Source organism: Somniosus microcephalus, chromosome 19 (genome assembly GCF_052327205.1).
Source record: "Somniosus microcephalus isolate GS21.2 chromosome 19, FLI_Smic_1.0, whole genome shotgun sequence".
Lineage (NCBI taxonomy): Eukaryota > Metazoa > Chordata > Chondrichthyes > Squaliformes > Somniosidae > Somniosus > Somniosus microcephalus.
This window is the reverse complement of record NC_141005.1, coordinates 77,475,516-77,495,983: the sequence shown is the minus strand read 5'-3', so window position 1 is coordinate 77,495,983 and position 20,468 is coordinate 77,475,516. Positions and strand designations below refer to the sequence as shown.

The 20,468-nt window shown below is 46.2% G+C and overlaps 1 protein-coding gene across 2 annotated transcripts in view; it reads left to right on the top strand.

Annotated features, from left to right (window-relative positions):
* The window catches only part of LOC147104930 (guanine nucleotide exchange factor DBS-like), a 226,255-nt gene that overhangs the window by 26,803 nt on the left and 178,984 nt on the right, over positions 1-20,468 (top strand). For both annotated transcript variants that reach the window (XR_015072374.1, XM_085962067.1), the window contains exon 2: positions 783-897. Coding sequence is in view for 1 of the 2 variants with exons in the window: in XM_085962067.1 (XP_085818193.1) it covers positions 783-897 (115 nt within the window). In the remaining variant the exon portion in view is untranslated. The remainder of the gene's footprint in view (positions 1-782; positions 898-20,468) is intronic.

The following is a 20,468-nucleotide window of genomic DNA, read 5'->3' as shown; positions in this document are numbered from 1 at the left end:
CCAGTTCAGAAAAGAAACCTATTGGACAGGGTCAAAGAAATGCATGGCTGCTTTATCGATTTCAGTCGCACAATAAGCTAAGCAGCATGTAAATGAGAGACCCCGCATCAGAACATTAGGCTTGCAATCCACATAACTGTCCCTCACCCCAGCCAGCTCGTGCAGGGGCAGATGAAAGAGTGACTCAGCATTGTTGATGTAGAATGCGCGCTTGTTGGCTTTAATGTCGCTGAGTGTTGTCGAACATCTCGGTTCATAAAGCTGACTTGATGTAGCCATGATTAGAGTTCCAATAGAGGGAGCTACAGCCTATAAAGTTGGATAGATGCCTATACAACTGCATTTTATTTTCATCTTTAAAATATCTCACCCTTCCAGGAGAACCTAAAGAAGTTCTACTAGTTAAAAGAAAGAAAGGCTTGCAGTGATATAGTGCCATTTCTCGACCTCAGGACATCCCAAAACACTTTACAGTCATTGAAGCACTGTTGTTATGTAGAATTTGTGCACAGCAAGATTCCACAACAAGAATGAGACAATGACCAGCTATTCCATTTTAGTGCTGTTGTTTGAGGGGTTACTATTGGCCAGGACACCAGGGAGAACTCTCCTGTCCCCCTCCATAATAGTGCCATGGGATATTTTACATTTCAAAATATTTTAGATTTCAAAGATCAATTTTGGCAAAAAAAAGTCATTTTACATTTTTTGGAGCATTTCATTTAATTGCCTTGAGGCTGTGTAGCGACAGTGATTTATAATGTTTTCCTTTTTCGTTTCAGGTGGTCGAGGAGAAGATGGCTGTCCAATTATTACCTTTCCCGAATATCCTAATTTTACTGACATCCCTGAAGAGGAGTTACAGAATGTTGTAAGCTACCTGGCCAGTATTCCCAGGTGAGACTCAACTAGTGTCCCTAGAGCTTAACGTAGAAGTAACAATGGGCCGGATCTTGCTGGAGTGGGGCATCTCGCCGTGTACGTCCTTAGTTAGACTTTTCCTGCACCACTCAGCTCGAAATATTTTTGCACCGTAACTTGCTGCAAGTGCGAGCTGATAATAGCGCGGTGAGGGGCACCTGGGACCTCGGTCAACGGTGGGACCAACAGTGTATCGTCTGAACCAATGAGATTGAAGGATTGAGAAAGAAACAGAGGAACGACTGGGAAGGAAATCGGGTGAATCCGAGTCAAATCAGGTACAGAAAGAGAAATAAAGAGAGGGAAAGAAAAATTGGATTAAGAGGGAAAAAAAGAAACAAAGGAAAAGTAAGAAAAAAATGTAAAAATTGAAAATTTGACGTTTTTTCAAATCTCCATCAACTAAGGAAAAGGAAATGGTGGAGCTCTGTTAATAAGGGATGAGATCAGTGCAGTAATAAGAAATGATATTGGCCGAGAAGATCAAGATGTAGAATCAGTTTGGGTGGAGATCAGATAAGGGTAAGAAGTCACTGGTGGGCGTGGTCTACAGGCCCCCCAAACAGTAGCCACACTGTAGGACAGTATAAATCAAGTAATAATAGAGGCTTGTAAGAAAGGTACGGCTATAATCATGGGAGATTTTAATCTTCATATTGATTGGACAAAGCAAATTAGCAAAGGTAGACTTGAGGAAGAGTTCTTCGAGTGTATGCGGGATGGTGTCTTGGAACAATTGTTGTGGAACCAACCAGGGAGAAGGCTATTTTAGATCTGGTAATGTGTAACGAAGCTGGATTAATTAATGATCTCGAAGTGAAGGATCCTCTTGGGAAGAGTGATCATAGCATGGTAGAATTTCAAATTCAGTTTGAGGGTGAGAAAGCTAGGTCTCAAACTAGTGTCCTGAGCTTAAACAAAGGTAATTACAAAGGTATGAAGGCAGACTTGGCTAAAGTGGACTGGGAAAATATATTCCAGGGTGAGACTGTAGAAAAGCAGTGGCAAACATTTAAGGAGAAATTTCATAACTCTCAGCAAAGATATATTCCAGTGAGAAAGAAAGACTCTAAGAGAAGGATGAACCATCCGTGGCTAACTAAGGAAGTAAAGGATGGTATCAAATTGAAAACAAAAGCATACATTGTTGCGAAGAATAGTGAAAGGCCAGAGGATTGGGAAATTTTTAAAAAACCAGCAAAGGACGACTAAAAAAATGATAGAGCGAGAAGATAGCTTATGAGAGTAAACTAGCAAGAAATATAAAAACAGACAGTAAGAGCTTCTACAGGTATATAAAAAGGAAGAGAGTAGCTAAAGTAAACATTGGTCCCCTAGAGGATGAGTCTGGGGAATTAATAATGGGAAACAGGGAAATGGCAGAGACTTTGAACAAATATTTTGTATCTGTCTTCACGGTAGAAGACACTAAAAGCATCCCAATAATGGATAATCAGGGGGCTATTGGGGTGGGGGGGACTTAAAACAATCCCTATCACTAGGCAAACTAATGGGACTAAAGGTTGACAAGTCCCCTGGACCCGATGGCCTGCATCCTAGAGTCTTAAAAGAGGTGGATGCATTGGTTGTAATCTACCAAAATTCCCTGGACTCTGGAGAGGTCCCAGCGGACTGGAAAACCGCAAATGTAACACCCCTATTTAAGAAAGGAGGGAGACAGAAAGCAGGCAACTATCGACCAGTTAGCCTAACATCTGTCATTGGGAAAATGCTGGACTCCATCATTAAGGAAGTGGTAGCAGGACATTTAGAAAATCATAATATAGTCAAGCAGAGTCAGCATGGTTTTATGAAAGGAAAATCATGTTTGTCAAATTTGCTGGAATTCTTTGAGGATGTAATGAGGAGGGTGGATAAAGGGGAACCAGTAGATGTCATTTATTTGGATTTCCAGAAGGCATTTGATAAGGTGCCACATAAATGGTAACTACACAAGATAAGAGCTCACGGGGTTGGGGGTAATATATTAGCATGGATAGAGGATTGGCTAACTAACAGAAAACAGAGAGTCGGGATAAATGGGTCATTTTCATGTTGGCAAACTGTAACTAGTGGGGTGCCGCGGGGATCGGTGCTGGGGCCTCAACTATTTACAATCCATACTAATGACTTGGATGAAGGGACAGAGTGTAAAGTCACCAAATTTGCTGACGATACAAAGATAAGTGGGAAAGCAAATTGTGTGGTGGATACAAAGGATCTTCAAAGGGATATAGATAGGCTAAGTGAGTGGGCAAAAACCTGGCAGATGGAGTTTAATGTGGGAAAATGCGAGGTTATCCACTTTGGTGGGAAAAATAAAAAAGCAAATTATTATTTAAATGGGGAGAGATTACAAAATGCTGAGGTACAGAGGGATCTGGGGGTCCTTGTACATGAATGACAAAAGGTTAGCATGCAGGTACAGCAAGTAATTAGGAAAGCAAATGGAATGTTGGCTTTTATTGCAAAGGGAATGGAGTATAAAAGTAGGGAAGTCCTGTTACAACTGTACAGGGAGTTGGTGAAACCACACCTGGAGTACTGCGTACAATTTTGGTCTCCTTATTTAAGGAAGGATATACTTGCATTGGAGGCAGTTCAGAGAAGATTCACGAGGTTGATTCCTGGGATGAAGGGGTTGTCTTATGAAGAAAGGTTGAGCAGGTTCGGCCTATACTCACTGGAGTTTAGAAGAATGAGAGGGGATCTTATTGAAACATATAAGATTCTGAAGGGGCTTGACAGGGTAGGTGCAGAAAGGATGTTTCCCCCCATGGGGGAATCTAGAACTAGGGGCATAATTTCAGAATAAGGGGGCACCCTTTTAAATCGGAAATGAGGAGGAATTTCTTCTCTGAGGGTCGTGAATCTTTGGAATTCTCTTCCGCAGAGAGCTGTGGCGGCTGGGTCATTGAATATAATTAAGGTGGAGATAGACAGATTTTTGAAATGTAAGGGAGTCGAGGGTTATGGGGAGCGGGCAGGGAAGTGGAGTTGAGGCCAAGATCAGATCAGCCATGATCTTATTGAATGGCGGAGCAGGCTCGAGGGGCCGAATGACCGACTCCTGCTCCTACGTCTCATGTTCTTATGTAATTTACTACCTGCAGGAATGAGACTCAACAGTTTAAATTGTTTCCTTTGTGTGCCAGAGGTTGATTGGCATTGCATTAACAATTATCACATTGTTTAAAGGGTACTTGCGTTATTAATTATGAGCCCTAACTTTCTGTGGTGAGTTTAATGTGCAATTCATATGCAAATCCAGCAAGTTCTTAAAAATAACAGAGGGCTAAGGGCGAGATGCCATTTGTACAAGACTAACGGCGGAGCGGCGTAATTCGACCAGTAAGTTCTGGAGATTTGTACCTCTCGCCCGTATTGTGGTGTATGTGCCCTTAAGAGCCCCAGGTGTGAGTAATGCCGGTAATTGCCACTTGGGCTATATAAGCCTGTGTATTGTGTATATCCTTTAGAACCCCCCCCCCAGACTTTGCTTAGTAAATACCTATGAACCAACTCCTGTCTTCAGTGTCTTTATCAACACACGGACACTACAGTGGCGATGAAGTGGAAACGGACTTACCTGCAATTCGGCAGCACCTCAAGGACATCGATTCCCCCAGCGTCCAGAAGACTCAAGGAAGTAAGAGAAACTGTGGTTTCACCAGCTGGCCAAGCTGGTGGCAGGTACTGCGCTAATCCTTCCTGGGCGTCAGGCTGGGGGCTCCAGCGGCGGGCTCTACAGCTGAGACAGGCAGCGAAATCGGAGGCAAGCAATAACGGACTGGGAGGGTGTACTCGGGAGACGGCCGGTGCGGCAAGCAGGTCAGCGTTTAGACCTCCGTCGGGAACGAGTCTCCAACGGTGAATAAACGGAAACCACAGTAAAACAGCGTTGTTATCGGTAGCAGTGGCGGGAAAGCGCGGGAAGCGCCATATCGTTGCTACAGAAAAAAAAAAAGCGCGGGAAGCGCCATATCTTTTCTGAAATGCCTAAATCTGGTAAAATTGATGCTTTTGATGGCGAAATAGAAGATTGGACCACATACGTGGAAAGAGTAGAGGTTTATTGCACTGCAAATGGAATAGCAGATGAAAAAAAAGCTTCAGTACTTCTGAACTTAATGGGCGCGAAGACATACGGGCTGTTACGAAACTTAATCACTCCAGCCAAACCAAAGGACAAGAATTTTAAAGAAATTGTAGATACCCTGCAGGAGCATTTAAACCCAACACCGCTGCTGATAGCGGAACGATTCAAGTTCTTCAAGAGAAATCAACACAAGAATGAAAGTAACGCTGATTACCTAACCGAATTAAGAAAGCTATCAAAGTACTGCCAATTCGGAGCAGGACTATCGGATTATCTTCAAGACAAATTCGTTTGCGGTCTCTTAAGTGAAGGAACACAAAAAAGACTGCTTTCTGAAAAAGATTTAACATTGGACAAAGCTTTCAGTATGGCTGTATCATACGAAGCAGCAGCAAAAGGAGCTGCAGAGATACAACAAAAGACACAGGACTTCGGCACCCATGAAATGACACAGGAGTTCAGAAGATGTTATCGCTGCGGCAGGTCCACCCATAACCAGAGGGACTGCTGGTTCAAGAGCAAAGCATGCAGGCAATGCGGTAAGATTGGACACATTGCACGGGTATGCCAATCTGGACAAAATAAATCCACGGACAGAAAACAAAAAATCAATAAAGAAAAATACAGGAAGGTACAAATGATGACGGACAATAGCTCCGAAGACCCGAATAGCGATAGCGACTCCGGAAACAAGAGACTAAGCTGTCTCAAATTACATAATGTACTTGCCAAAGAGGATTACCAAACCATTTGGGTTACCCTCACAATAGCAGGGTCCCCAGTTAAAATGGAGCTAGATACAGGATCAGCTCTAACCGTAATAAATCGACGAGATTACGAGAGGCTATTTTCGCATATACCTCTAAAAGACACATCCATTATCTTAAAAACATATACGGGGCAGAAAGTATACCCCAAAGGAAAAATAAGGGTGCCTGTGGTATACAACGGCAAAGAAATACAAAAGTTGTATTTATACACTCTACAAGATGGTGATCCACCGTTGTTGGGACGGGAATGGATAAGGAAGATACGTTTAGACTGGCACTCCATTCAGGCACTGACGGTGACCAGTAAAGAAAAAAACAATGATGACATCATACCTGAACGATTAAAAGACATCTTGGCCAACGCCAAAGAAGTGTTTCAAGAGAAACTAGGAACCTTGAAAGGCATCACCGCCTCAATAAAAGTGGACGATGCAGCAATTCCCAAATTTTTTAAGGCAAGACCGGTGCCATACGCAATACGTCCGGCGGTCGAGGCAGAGCTGGAGAATTTGGAAAAGGCAGGCGTATTATCCAAAATAGATTGGAGCGAATGGGCAACACCCATCGTTCCAGTCATGAAAAAAGCATTGAAAAATAACTCTGAGGAACAGAGAAAAATTCGCATCTGTGGGGACTTTAAGGTGACTGTAAACCCGGTCCTTCACACGGTACAGTATCCTCTTCCGAGGATAGAAGATATTTTCGCCTCACTATCCGGAGGGAAACGTTTCACAAAAATTGACTTGGCACAGGCCTATCTACAGATGGAGGTTGAGGAGACCTCTAAAAAGTATCTCACAATAAACACACACAAAGGCCTGTACCAGTACAATCGACTGGTTTTTGGAGTAGCATCAGCTCCAGCTATCTGGCAAAGAGCTATGGAGCAAGTCCTGCAAGGGATTCCGGGGACTCAATGCTACCTAGACGACATCCTTATAACAGGAGAAAACGACAACGAGCACCTTGCCAATTTGGAGCAGGTGCTCACTAGGCTGAAAGAACGGGGCCTACGAGCAAATCGCCCCAAGTGCGAATTTTTCCAAAATCAGATATCATATTGTGGCCACATAATTAATAAGGAAGGGTTGCATAAGTCACCTGAAAAAATTGAAGCAGTTATAAAAGCCCCAGCACCTGAAAATGTTTCACAATTAAGGTCATTCCTGGGATTAATAAATTACTATCATAAATTTTTACCGAACTTATCAACTATTCTACACCCCCTTAATGATCTTCTACAGACAGGAGTGATTTGGAAATGGAACGAAGACTGTAAACGTGCCTTCCATAAATGTAAAGACTTAATCACATCCGAGAAAATTTTGGCTCATTACAACCCATCACTACCAATCAGACTGGCGTGCGATGCATCCCCTTATGGCATAGGAGCAGTATTATCCCATAAATTCCCTGATGGCTCAGAACGGCCGATAGCTTTTGCGTCACGCTCATTAAACTCAGCTGAGCGTAACTATGCCCAAATAGACAGGGAAGCACTCAGCCTGGTATGGGGAGTGAAGAAATTCAACCATTACCTACACGGACAAAAATTTACCTTGCTGACTGACCATCAACCCCTCATCTCCATATTCAACCCTAAAAAAGGTGTTCCCATTATGACAGCACAAAGATTACAGAGGTGGTCCCTTTTTCTAGGGGCACACCAATACAACATTGAATACAAAGGGTCAAAACAGCATGGAAATGCTGACGGTTTATCGCGCCTACCGTTGCCAACGATAGAAGAGGCACCTACAGTAGACCCAGTGGAGATATTCCACTCTACCATAGTGGAATGTCTACCGGTGACAAATTCTGCCATTGAAAGGGAGACAAGAAATGACCCTACTCTCTCACGGGTCTACGATTTAACAGTGAAGGGATGGCCAGCACATGGCGAACCACTGTTGCCAGCATTCTCGCAAAGAAGAGAACAACTGTCAGTGTGCCGAGGAACCTTAATGTGTGGATCCAGAGTGGTGATTCCACCCAAACTCCAGGATAAAGTACTAAAGGAGCTTCACGAGGGGCATCTGGGTGGAGTGAAAATGAAGAACCTAGCTAGAGCGTTTGTATGGTGGCCAGGTATCGATGGAGACATCGAAGACATGACCAAGAGCTGCCTAGGATGCCAGAAGGTCCAAAATGCTCCGCCACAGGCCCCTCTACATCCATGGGAGTGGCCCTCATCTCCCTGGCAAAGGGTGCACATCGACTTTGCTGGTCCATTTATGGACTCAATGTTCTTAATCGCAGTTGATGCACACTCCAAGTGGCCGGAGGTAATAAAGATGTCCTCCACCACCACAGAAAAAACCATCACAGTATTAAGGACCATATTTGCCAGGAATGGGCTGCCGGAACAGATATGTTCTGATAATGGACCGCAATTTGTGTCCGAAGAATTCAGAAAGTTCTTAAAGAACAATGGGGTAAAGCACTACACGTCCGCCCCATACCATCCCGCCACCAATGGATTGGCTGAAAGGTTTGTCCAGACCTTTAAGAAGGCCATAAAGGCCATGGGTAATGAAGACATAAAACTTCAGCACAAGGTGGATAACTTCTTATTTGCATATAGGAATGCAACACATGGTTACCAACCAAACTCCCGCCATGATGTTCTACAATAGGAACCTAAGATGCCGGCTGGATTTGGTCAAGCCCAACATCCGAAGAGACGTGGAGAACCGGCAGTTTCAGGGCATGAATGAAAGGCCAACTAGGGCCTTCCAGATAGGCCAACCGGTTTTGGCCCGGGACTACCGTACCGAGAAATGGCAGCCTGGAACTATCTGCACACGACTAGGACCACTGATGTATACCGTGGACATCGGAGAAAGCATAATAAGGCGCCATGCTGACCAAATCATCAAGTCATCCGAAAAGGGACAACCTACACCACCACTCTATACATCTAACGATGAAGTAGAGATACCCATACCTACCTCCGATCCGGTGATACTGGAACCCGATGAACCCGACACTGGCATTCGAGCCGAATCAGCCTTGCCAGAAGAACCTACTACACCACCAGAAACTACTACACCCCCGAGGCGTTATCCGGACCGAGTCAGGAAGCCTCCTGAGAGACTAACTTATAATTAATTAATACAGCAATGTATATTATTTTGCATATAACATGTAATTAATAATTACTTAAAAATATGATGTACTGGTTAACTAAAAGGGGAGGAATTGTGGTGTATGTGCCTTTAAGAGCCCCAGGTGTGAGTAATGCCGGTAATTGCCACTTGGGCTATATAAGCCTGTGTATTGTGTATATCCTTTAGAACCTCCCCCCCAGACTTTGCTTAGTAAATACCTATGAACCAACTCCTGTCTTCAGTGTCTTTATCAACACACGGACACTACACGTATCACTTAATCCCCTGAATTTGCTGGCCTTTTTACGCATTAATAACGGCATGCGTCGTTAACACACCGTTATTTCCCCAGCAAGATCCGGCCCTTAGAGGTTACAACATGGAAACAAGCCATTCGGCCCAACTAATCCCTGTCGGTGTCCACATTAAAAACCAAATCAGTGCTGTGCACTTTTGATCTGTGTTTTTGAAAATATTCTTTAAATGTCACCTTTTTACATTTTTAAAAATGTAGATTATTTTGTAATAATTTGAAGAGGCTAGAACTGAACTAGAATTTCTTTGTGTTGCTCTTCATCAACTGGCTCTCATCAAAGTCACAAATGACATCCTTTGTGACTGTGACAAAGGTAAGCTATCCCTCCTCGTCCTTCGCGACTTGTCTGCAGCCTTTGACACGGTTGACCACGCCATCCTTCTCCAACGCCTCTCCACTGTCGTCCAGCTGGGTGGGACTGCACTCGCCTGGTTCCATTCTTATCTATCTAATCATAGCCTGAGAATCACCTGCAACGGCTTCTCTTCTCGCTCCCGCATCGTTACCTCTGGTGTCCCCCAAGGATCTATCCTTGGCCCCTCCTATTTCTCATCTACATGTTGCCCCTTGGCGACATCATCCGAAAACACACCATCAATTTCCACATGTACGCTGATGACACCCAGCTCTACCTCACTACCACTTCTCTCGACCTCTCCACGGTTTCTAAATTGTCAGGCTGCTTGTCCAACATCCAGTTCTGGATGAGCAGAAATTTTCTCCAATTAAATATTGGCAAGACCGAAGCCATTGTTTTCGGTCCCTGCCACAAACTCTGTTCCCTAGCCACTGACTCCATCCCTCTCCCTAACATCTGTCTGAGGCTGAACCACACTGTTTGCAACCTTGGTGTCATATTTGACCCTGAAATGAGCTTCTGACCACATATCCGCAGCATAACCAAGACCACCTATTTCCACCTCTGTAACATCGCCGTCTCCGCCCCTGTCTCAGCTGCTGCTGAAACCCTCATCCATGCCTTTGTTACCTCCAGACTTGACTATTCCAACGCACTCCTGGCTGGCCTCCCACATTCTACCCTGCATAAACTTGAGGTGAGCCAAGACTCGGCTGCCCGTGTCCTAACCTGCACCAAGTCTCGTTCGCCCATCACCCCTGTGCTCGCTGACCTACATTGGCTCCCGGTTAAGCAATGCCTCGAATTCAAAATTCTCATCCTTGTTTTCAAATCCCTCCATGGCCTCGCCCCTTCCTATCTCTGTAATCTCCTCCAGCCCCACAACCCCCCCCCCCTGAGATATCTGCGCTCCTCTAATTCTGCCCTCTTGAGCATCCCTGATTATAATCGCGAAACCTTTGGTGGCCGTGCCTTCTGTTGCCTAGGACCCAAGCTCTGGAATTCCCTGCCTAAACCTCTCCGCCTCGCAACCTCTCTTTCCTCCTTTAAGACGCTCCTTAAAACCTACCTCTTTGACCAAGCTTTTGGTCACCTGCCCCAATTTCTCCTTATGTGGCTCGGTGACACATTTTTTGTCTTACAATACTCTGTGAAGCGCCTTGGGACGTTTTATTACGTTAAAGGCGCTTTATAAATACTTGTTGTTGTTGTTGCTGTAATCCAACTGGTACCGTAGTGTATTAGCAATGGCCCAGGTCAAATCCCACCATGACAAGTTACAAAATTAAATTCAATAAATCTGGTCATTTGTGGACTGGCTCCAGGAAATGACATTGAAAGCTGCCGGATTGTTGTAAAAACCCAGCTGATTCTCTAATGGCCTTCAGGGAAGGGAACCTGCCACCTCGACATGTGCAATTGTCTCTTGCTGCTCTTTGATGCAGCCCAGCGAGCCACGCTGTTGTGCAAACATTCTATGGGGAATTAGGGATGGATAATAAATGTAACCTCCAGCATCACCCACATTTAGATTAAAATAAAGGCATTCTGGTTGAAAACTTTTAAACTTCACAACTAATATTAATCTTAAGAGGCAAAACAAAGTGACATTTGGATTTTAAACACAGACCATCACTTCCCCAAATGTTACCTCAACAGTCAGTGTCTCACATCCAACTCCTCACCGCCCCACTTCACAGAGACACTGCCAGTTCACATGGACACTGTCATCCATCCAACTCCCTCCATTTCTTCCAACTCCCTCTCCTTCAGCACTAGTTTCATAGGAACAGGAGGAGGCCATTCAGCCCCTCGAGCCTGTTCTGCCATTCAATTAAATCAACGCTGATCTGTATCTACTCACCTTGGTTGTGTAACCCTTCATCCCTTCATACCCTTGCGTAACAAAAATCGATCAATCTCAGTTTTGAAATTTTCAGTTGACCCCCGGCCTCAACAGCTTTTTGGGGGAGTGTGTTCCAGATTTCCACTGCCCTTTGTGTGAGGAAGTGCTTCCTGACATCACCCCTGAATGGCCTGGCTCTAATTTTAAGGGAATGCCCCCCTTGTTCTGGATGCCCCACCAGAGGAAATAGTTTCTCACTATCTACTCTTATCAACTCCTTTAATCATCTTAAACACCTCAATTAGCTCACCCCTTAATCTTCTATACACATCCCCTTTTCCTCTCCATTTCTAAACCCTTCCCTCCCCCTCTGCCCCTCTTCCCCTCCTGAACAGTACCCTTGGACTTGACTCGCATTGCACAATGCTACATTAATACATTCAATCTCAGCTGACTGGTGGTAAGTTGGCTCACTGTTCCAGGTCCGATGCTGATTTTCCACCTGACGGTGTTGGGATACCAGTTTGGGGTGCCGAGTGGGGATGTGGTGGGATCACCGACCCATGATCTTTTTCCCAGGGTGTACCACTAAACATCAAACTAATGATTGTCTGGTCCATGGCCTCACCTAGCTCACTGTCTGCATTCAATGGGGCCAGACTTGGCCATGTGTCCTTACGGGTATTTGGAAACCCAACCTAGAATAACAAGATTAGCCACGTGGATGTACGACTTCCAGTACTGGATGAGCAGACGTTTCCTCCGCCACAAACTCCGTTCACTAGCCACTGACTCCATACTCCTCCCTGGCCACTGCCTGAGGCTGAACCAGGCTGTTCGCAACCTCGGAGTCCTATTTGACTCTAAGCTGACCATCCGACTCCATATCCTGTTCATCACGAAGACCGCCTACTTCCATGTAAGGATTTCGGGGGTTTCTTTTAAACTGGTTTAAAGTAATTTTCCTGGTCTTGCAGCCTTTGCCTGCACATCAGACCATTTCCAATAAAAACCAATTTTAAAACAGCGGTTTTGAATCGCCACCCCTCCTTTTGTTCTGAGTGGAGGAACTTATAATTAATGATATTAAAACGGAACACGTGGTTTGGATGAGAGAAAAATATCAATCTTTATTAACTAAAAGAAACTACAATCACAATATCAAACTATCCCACACGAACACAGTAAAATTGTAAAACTATATATCAAGGGGGGTACACACGGCAAAAACGAGGGATACAATGGCTACAATGTATTTAAACAATCTTAGCAATTCCCTTAAATCACCATCCCCCCCTTAACTCCTGCTAGGTCGCCTTGTGTGGAGTCAGAAACTCTGCCGACATGTGGTCCAGCGAAGAGAGAGAGAGAGAGAGAGAGAGAGCTCACCTTATGGTCCCAGGAAGTCAAGAGAGAGGCAAGAGAGCGAGCTGGCTGCTCAGCCCTTTTTTTTATACCTGGTGAGCCCCTCACATCCTGCCTTGCAAGGGCTGTGTGCAAAATTAACCCCAAAGCTGTGATAGGCTAACTCAAAGTGGTTAGATTGAGTGAATGTGATTTTCAGAGCTCCCTGTGCTGAAACAAAAGGGAGATACATCTGCTCTATTGTCCAGTACTGGGTGATTTAAAATCCTTTCAAATGTTAACGCTTCCCATTTAAGATACAAAAAGTCTCTTCTGCAGTTTAGATGTCCTTTGGATCCACTCGACATACAAACAAATGCTAATAGCATTCAATTGCTTTGTAAACAAAGCATTGTCCTTGTCTTCGGCCATGTGGTGACAGCCATTTTATCCCTGGAAATTTAAAAGCACATCGCTCAGGGATCCTTTAATCAAAAACATGAATCTTCAGAACTGTAAATTATTGTGAATTCTTACAGTCCGCCCTTGGATACTTCCAGCTTGCTTGTAGTATCCTCTTGAAGAAATGAGCAATGATTTCTGACCCCCCACAAACAACCATCCCCTGTATTTACCTAATAGCTATCTGCCACTGATCCCCGTCCCGTCTATTCCCCTTAAATTCAAGAAAAAAAACCATGGTACGGTAGACATCTTACAGATACTTCAGTTTTCAATAAGGGGTCTCATACCCCTACACGCTTGTAAAATTATACAGTGTAAACCAAATTTACAATCATCTTTCTTTTTTACATCATAAGTTATTACAAAATGTTGCAATCTTAATTACACAATGTACTCAAAAATTATCGCAAGCACGGAGAGGGTCCTACGCCTCTGCTCAACTTGGAGTTGTCACAAACTGGTCCCAAGCACGGAGAGGGTCCTACGCCTCTGCTCAACTTGGGGCTGCAACACAAAATACAAAAAATCATTAAACAACATGCTTAAATGAACCCCGATCATCACGTGCCGATGATGGGTCGCGAAATTCGAGTGGGTATTGCTCCTCCCACTCGGGCAGTAAAAGTACTTTCCACCCCCCTTTGATCAGCTTAAACTTTAAAACCGGCAGAATGGATTTAGCGACCAGCCTGCTCCGCCAGCCCCGAGCCGTTCCCTTGTCCTTTTGTGGAGGCGGGGTACCCCTCACGTTTAAAATTACCTTCCACAGACCGAGACCGGGGAGTATGGGATCCATTGACTCCCAGTCCCTCCCCCTCCCGTCTTCCCTCGACTGGCTGCAGAAAATGATGGGTGCCTGTGTGGCGGCACTCCCTGGCCCCACACCGATCCGGCCACCCACTCATCCTTCCCAGCCACAACTTATCTTCTTTGCCCGTGGGCCCCCGGGTGAGTTCCTCCCTCCCCCGACCGCACCCACGCGACTCTTGGGTCTCCCCCTACTCTATAAAATAATTCCCGGGCCATCACCACCCACCCCCGGGGAATGCGTCCCTATGACCAGGCGCCCGCGCTTCCCCATCGTGACTCCTCTACAGCGAGGTCTCCCGCAAGTGAACTTCGGTCAGGATAGTGCTGGGTTGGGGGCCATGCCCCACCCAGCTGGGGCCATCTCCTCCCCGTAGGAGGAGTAGGCAAGTTCCTCCAGACTCTGTCCGGTTTTTCCCGAAGATCGCTGTGGGGTCTCCTGGATTCGTCCAGTGGCGAGGTGATCCCCAACATTCCGTATCTTCATTCGATGTCCAGCTCGGGCTGGGCGAACATGGCTGCTTAATTTTCCAATCTCCTGCAAAAACTTAAAAGGACATGCAGCCAGGTCTCACTGACCTGCTGCCTTAGGTGGAGACATGGTCGGGTCCCTTGACCTCGGACCAAAATACAAACATTCGGCACACATGTTAAACTTACTTAAAACTAGTTAAATCGCAAAACTTAAAATACACCTTAAAGCAAGCTATATACACACACATAGCTATCATACAAATGCCGCCCGTCTCCGGACGGCCAGTCTAATCTCTGGCACTGTCGCAGATTGCTGCTGGCTGCAGCGAAGCTGGACTGCCTCCTGTCTCTGGTCCCTCGCAGCTTATGGCTGTTGAGTGGGGGCCTCTGTTCTCTGGCTCCTACCTGGCTCGCCATTGTAAGGATTCCGCCCTACTCCACTGTAAAGTGGGTGACCATGCTTTCTTAGGCTGGGGCACCCGCTGAGACCTTCTGAGGGGTGTCTCTATGGGGGAAATTTTGGCTGGCGGACCCTGAGCTTGGGTCACAGCCCCAGCTGGCTGGGAACCTTCTCCCCCATGTCCAAATAGCCCGCACTGTATAATGTACCTGGCAGCCTGCCGGTGCAAATCTCTCTCTGGGCTTGTCTGCTCTTCCCTGCCCACTCCTGTGCTGGGGGCAGGTATACTCTCACCACCCGCTGCTGGTGGCTGGAAATTTTCCTCCCCATGTTTAAAACCTGGTGTCAGCTCCCTCCCTATGTCTCCTGCAAGAGGGATTGCTATCCCTGCCCCCGCAGGGTCCCACATCATGGGGGGGGCCCCTCTAGAAGCGGGCTGGGAAGCTGGCTCCTTTAAATAGGCCACAGTGCCTGTCTTCACAGGTGGTGAACTTGAACTTGCCTTGTACAATTTGTCTGAATTTCTCTGTGCCCCATCCCTGCCTGTAATCCCTGCCACTGGCCCGGACCCATATGGGTCCCAGAAAGTGCCTGCACGTGCACTCTCTTTGACCAGCATACCGGCCAGTCATTGTGGGGAGGCAGAGGTGGGCGAGGGGGTTGCAGCACCATTGATGGCTGCTACCTTTCCCTGGTTGGTCAGGAGAGACCGCATTGCTTCCAGTAGCGACTCGACTGAGGCGGGGGAGATTCCTGTCTCTACTCTTTGGGCTGGGGCTGGGGGATTCTTTCCCTTGCTATTCTTCCAGGAATTCTTAGTCTTTTCTCCAGTGACTGTCTTTCCCACACCCATAGCAATTTAACCGAGCCTGGGAGGGACTGTTCCCCTCCTGGTGCCACTCTTTCTTATACTGAGCCCCAGGTTCAACCTCGTGGACTTTACCCTTCTGCTGGGGGCTTTCACCATTCCTCCCATTCCTAAATGTCACCATGAGCTGCCGGATTACAGTCTCTTCGGTTACTAGGGGGTCTCGGGGGTCAAACCATGCATTGGCCTTTGCTCTTATCTGGGGCAGGCAATTGTACACCAGGCAACGAAGCCATTGGGTCTGCTGCTGCTGGTTCAGCTGTGCCCTATCTTGTCCCCCTGTACATGCACGGTTGTAGACTGGCCACAGCCTGTCTGCAAATGCCTGTGGCGTCTCCCCTTCCTGCTGCAGGGTTCTCCCTACGCGATCGAATGGATTGCTGTCGTTCGCACCCATGGCTTCCAGTATTTCCTCCTTCAGGTCCTCAAAACCCTTCTCTCCTCTCTTGGCCTCAGCCGAAAGGGTCTGATAGAGCTTACTATCCACAGAGAAAAGCAACATTCTGGCTTTCTCTTCATCATCACAGCCGTTAACACTGGCTGCCTGGTCTACTTGTTGGAAGTGCAGTGAGGGGTCTCCCTTTTCAGAGAGCATGGGAATATGTTTCACCATACCCCTGAGCTGTGGGGTATCATAAGGGACCAGATAGGTATTCTGAACAGCCCCTGGGTCATTATTATTCACGGGCTGACCGTACCTCTGTTGTCGGAGGGGGTACACTGGTCCTGGTCCCCGCCTGCCTAGCGGGACCTGCTGGTGTTCTCCTACCACCCCATTGTCCACCCCTCCTTGCTGCCAGAGCTCCTCAAAACCTGGAGCTGTGGGCTGCTGACTTGGGATCTCTAATTCCCTAGCCAGCCTTTCCCTGGGTGTTGCCTGTGGGGCGGTTTGATTTGGGCTGCTAGTAAAATCCAGCTGACCTGCCTTCGGGCTGATCATGCAAATCATTCCCCTTGCTGCCTTTAAAGCCACGTTAAGACTTTCTATCTCTGCCCTACAGGGGCCATGATCTGCTTCACCAAACCTGGCATTCTCTTCCCGCAGTCTCATCTCACTGTCCCTCGCCTCTGTGACTTCCTGCACAAGGCGCTCTATAAATGCCTGGCATTTCGTGACCTCTAGTGTGAGGCGTGCATTCTCTTCCCGCACCCTCATACCACTAGCTCTGGCCTCTTTAAACTCCTCCTGCTCTCCCATCACACCCTTCCTAACCCAGCCACCTATACCCCGATAGGTGAGCCTACACGCTGCTGCTAACATTCGCAGGGCTACCCACATACTGAAAACGAGAGAAACAAGAGCTGATGCTTTCACCAGATCCAGACCACTTATTAAATCAAAAACTGCCTCCACTCCTACCTGGCTCGCCATTGTAAGGATTTCGGGGGTTTCTTTTAAACTGGTTTAAAGTAATTTTCCTGGTCTTGCAGCCTTTGCCTGCACATCAGACCATTTCCAATAAAACCAATTTTAAAACAGCGGTTTTGAATCACCACCCCTCCTTTTGTTCTGAGTGGAGGAACTTATAATTAATGATATTAAAACGGAACACGTGGTTTGGATGAGAGAAAAATATCAATCTTTATTAACTAAAAGAAACTACAATCACAATATCAAACTATCCCACACGAACACAGTAAAATTGTAAAACTATATATCAAGGGGGTACACACGGCAAAAACGAGGGATACAATGTATTTAAACAATCTTAGCAATTCCCTTAAATCACCATCCCCCCTTAACTCCTGCTAGGTCGCCTTGTGTGGAGTCAGAAACTCTGCCGACATGTGGTCCAGCGAAGAGAGAGAGAGCTCACCTTATGGTCCCAGGAAGTCAAGAGAGAGGCAAGAGTCAAGAGAGCGAGCTGGCTGCTCAGCCCTTTTTTTATACCTGGTGAGCCCCTCACATCCTGCCTTGCAAGGGCTGTGTGCAAAATTAACCCCAAAGCTGTGATAGGCTAACTCAAAGTGGTTAGATTGAGTGAATGTGATTTTCAGAGCTCCCTGTGCTGAAACAAAAGGGAGATACATCTGCTCTATAGTCCAGTACTGGGTGATTTAAAATCCTTTCAAATGTTAACACTTCCCATTTAAGATACAAAAAGTCTCTTCTGCAGTTTAGATGTCCTTTGGATCCACTCGACATACAAACAAATGCTAATAGCATTCAATTGCTTTGTAAACAAAGCATTGTCCTTGTCTTCGGCCATGTGGTGACAGCCATTTTATCCCTGGAAATTTAAAAGCACATCGCTCAGGGATCCTTTAATCAAAAACATGAATCTTCAGAACTGTAAATTATTGCGAATTCTTACATCCACCTCCGTAATATCGCCCGTCCCCGCCTCAGCTCATCTGCTGCTGAAACCCTCATCCAGGCTAATGTTACCTCGAGACTCGACCATTTCAATAATCTCCTGCCTGGCCTCCTATTCTCCACCCTCCGTAAACTTTAGCTCATAAAACTCCGCTGCCCGTGACCTAACTCGCACCAAGTCCCGTTCACCCATCACTCCTGGGCTCACTGACCTACATTGGCTCCCAGTCCAGCAACGCCTTGATTTTAAAATTCTCATCCTTGTGTTCAAATCCCTCCATGGCCTCGCCCCTCCCTATCTCTGTAACCTCTTCCAGCCCCACAACCTAATGAATCCATAGTTAATTACACAAACGAGGGTTGTATTCCCTGGAATTTAGACGGTGAAGGGGTGATTTGATCGAAGTTTTCAAGATATTAAGGAGAACTGATGGGGTAGATTGAGAAACTATTTCCGCTGGTTGGGGCGTCTAGGACTAGGACCCCTAGTCTAAAAATTAGAGCCAGACCTTTCAGGAGTGAAGTTCGGAAAATCTCTACATGCAAAGGGTGGGAGAAGTTTGGAAAACTCTTCCACAAACAGCAGTTGATGCTCGATCAGTTAATTTTAAATCTGAGATTGATCGATTTCTGATAAGCAAAGGTTATTAAAGAATATGGGCCAAAGGCAGGTATATGGAGTTAGGTCACAGATCAGCCATGAGCTCATTGAATGGCGGAACAGGCTCAAGGGGCTAAATGGCCTCCTCCTGTTCTAATGTTTCTATAACCCTCCGAGATCACTGCACTCCTCCAATTTTGGCCTCTTGTGCATTTCCCTGATTTCCATCGCTCCTCAATTGGCGGCCGTACCTTTTGCTGCCGAGGACCTAACGTCGGGAATTCCCTTCCTAAACCTCTCCGCCTCTCTACCTCGCACCGCCTTATCACTCCTTAAAACCTACCTCTTTAACCAAGCTTTTGGTCACCTGTCCTGTTATCTTCTTACTGTACATGGCTTGGTGTCACTTTTTTTGATAAGGCTCCTGTGAAGCGCCTTGGGACGATTTACTATGTTAAAGGCGTTAAATAAATGCAAGTTATTGTTGTTGCGGATCTTGTGTAGGATGCAGTGCGTGCGGTGTATGTGCATTTTGTTTGTGTCTGTCTCTAACCCTCTCCCCAGCACCCGCTTCTTTAACACATGGTTAAGGCCTGGATCCCAGGCTTACATCAGGTTTGCTGCCCGATCAGTTCATGCAGGTGAGCACTGTGCACAGGCTGGACGTGGTGGGGGAGTGGAGGAGGAGTTCTGAAGGGAAGGAGTAGACCGACACTGAAGTGTGCAAAGCAATGCTGGGTTCTGGAGGCAGTGCCTGATCTGAAGGTGTTCTAGGAGAGGTGACGTTTGTCAGTTAACTGGTGGCAGGAAGACTTTTCATCCCTGTGCATCATCCACCAGTTTCAATTTTTCCAGAAAATCTCTGGGGCTTCAAACCACTGACACGAGTCAGCATTCCTGATTCTTGCCTTTTACCTGTTGTTCCCCACCTGTCCACTTGGTTCGGGGTCACTTATTTTCCAGTTGCCAGCTCTGAGGTAGGCTCCACACAGCAGACTGTGGTTACTGACGCTGACTGACCCATGGCTTTCACTTGTTATTTTTCCAAATCTATTGACGTGCCGCCGCCTAGCAGCGATCCTTTGTTACTGATGGATGAGGCACAGCGAGAGCTGGGACTTGACGAATTGTCATCAAAGTGTCTGATGAGTTCCTGTGGGAGACCTGTTAACAGAAAAGGTTTCACTATTTCCTCATTTGGAACTAGTGATTATTTTTAATGCTGCGTTCCTTGAGATTTTTGCTTTTAGACCTGGATACCCTCCCCATTACCAGTGCAGTGCTGAGCTCCTCAGTCACTCCCCATTCCCAGCGCACTGTAGAGCTCCCCGGTCACTCCCCATTCAATTCAATTCAATTCAATTCAATTTTATTTGTCATATATGCAGCAGACGTGTGTACTGCACAATGTAATGTTGATTTTTTACGAGTCCTCCCAACATTGGAATAATAAATATGGCATAACAATGATAAAAATACTAATAGCAATACAGTAATAATAAATAAAACAACAGTAATAAATAATAAATTATACGTTCATGAGTCTTATGGCGTGGGGGTAGAAGCTGTTTCGAAACCTGCTGGTACGAGACCGTATGCTTCGGTATCTCTTACCGGACGGGAGCAGGGCGAAGAGGTTGTGGCTGGGGTGGCTTGCGTCTTTAATCATTCTCAGGGCCTTCCCCTGGCACCACTTGGGGTAGATATCCTGGACAGCAGGTAGTTTAATTCCTATAGTATGTTGTGCAGCTTTCACCACCATCTGTAGAGCC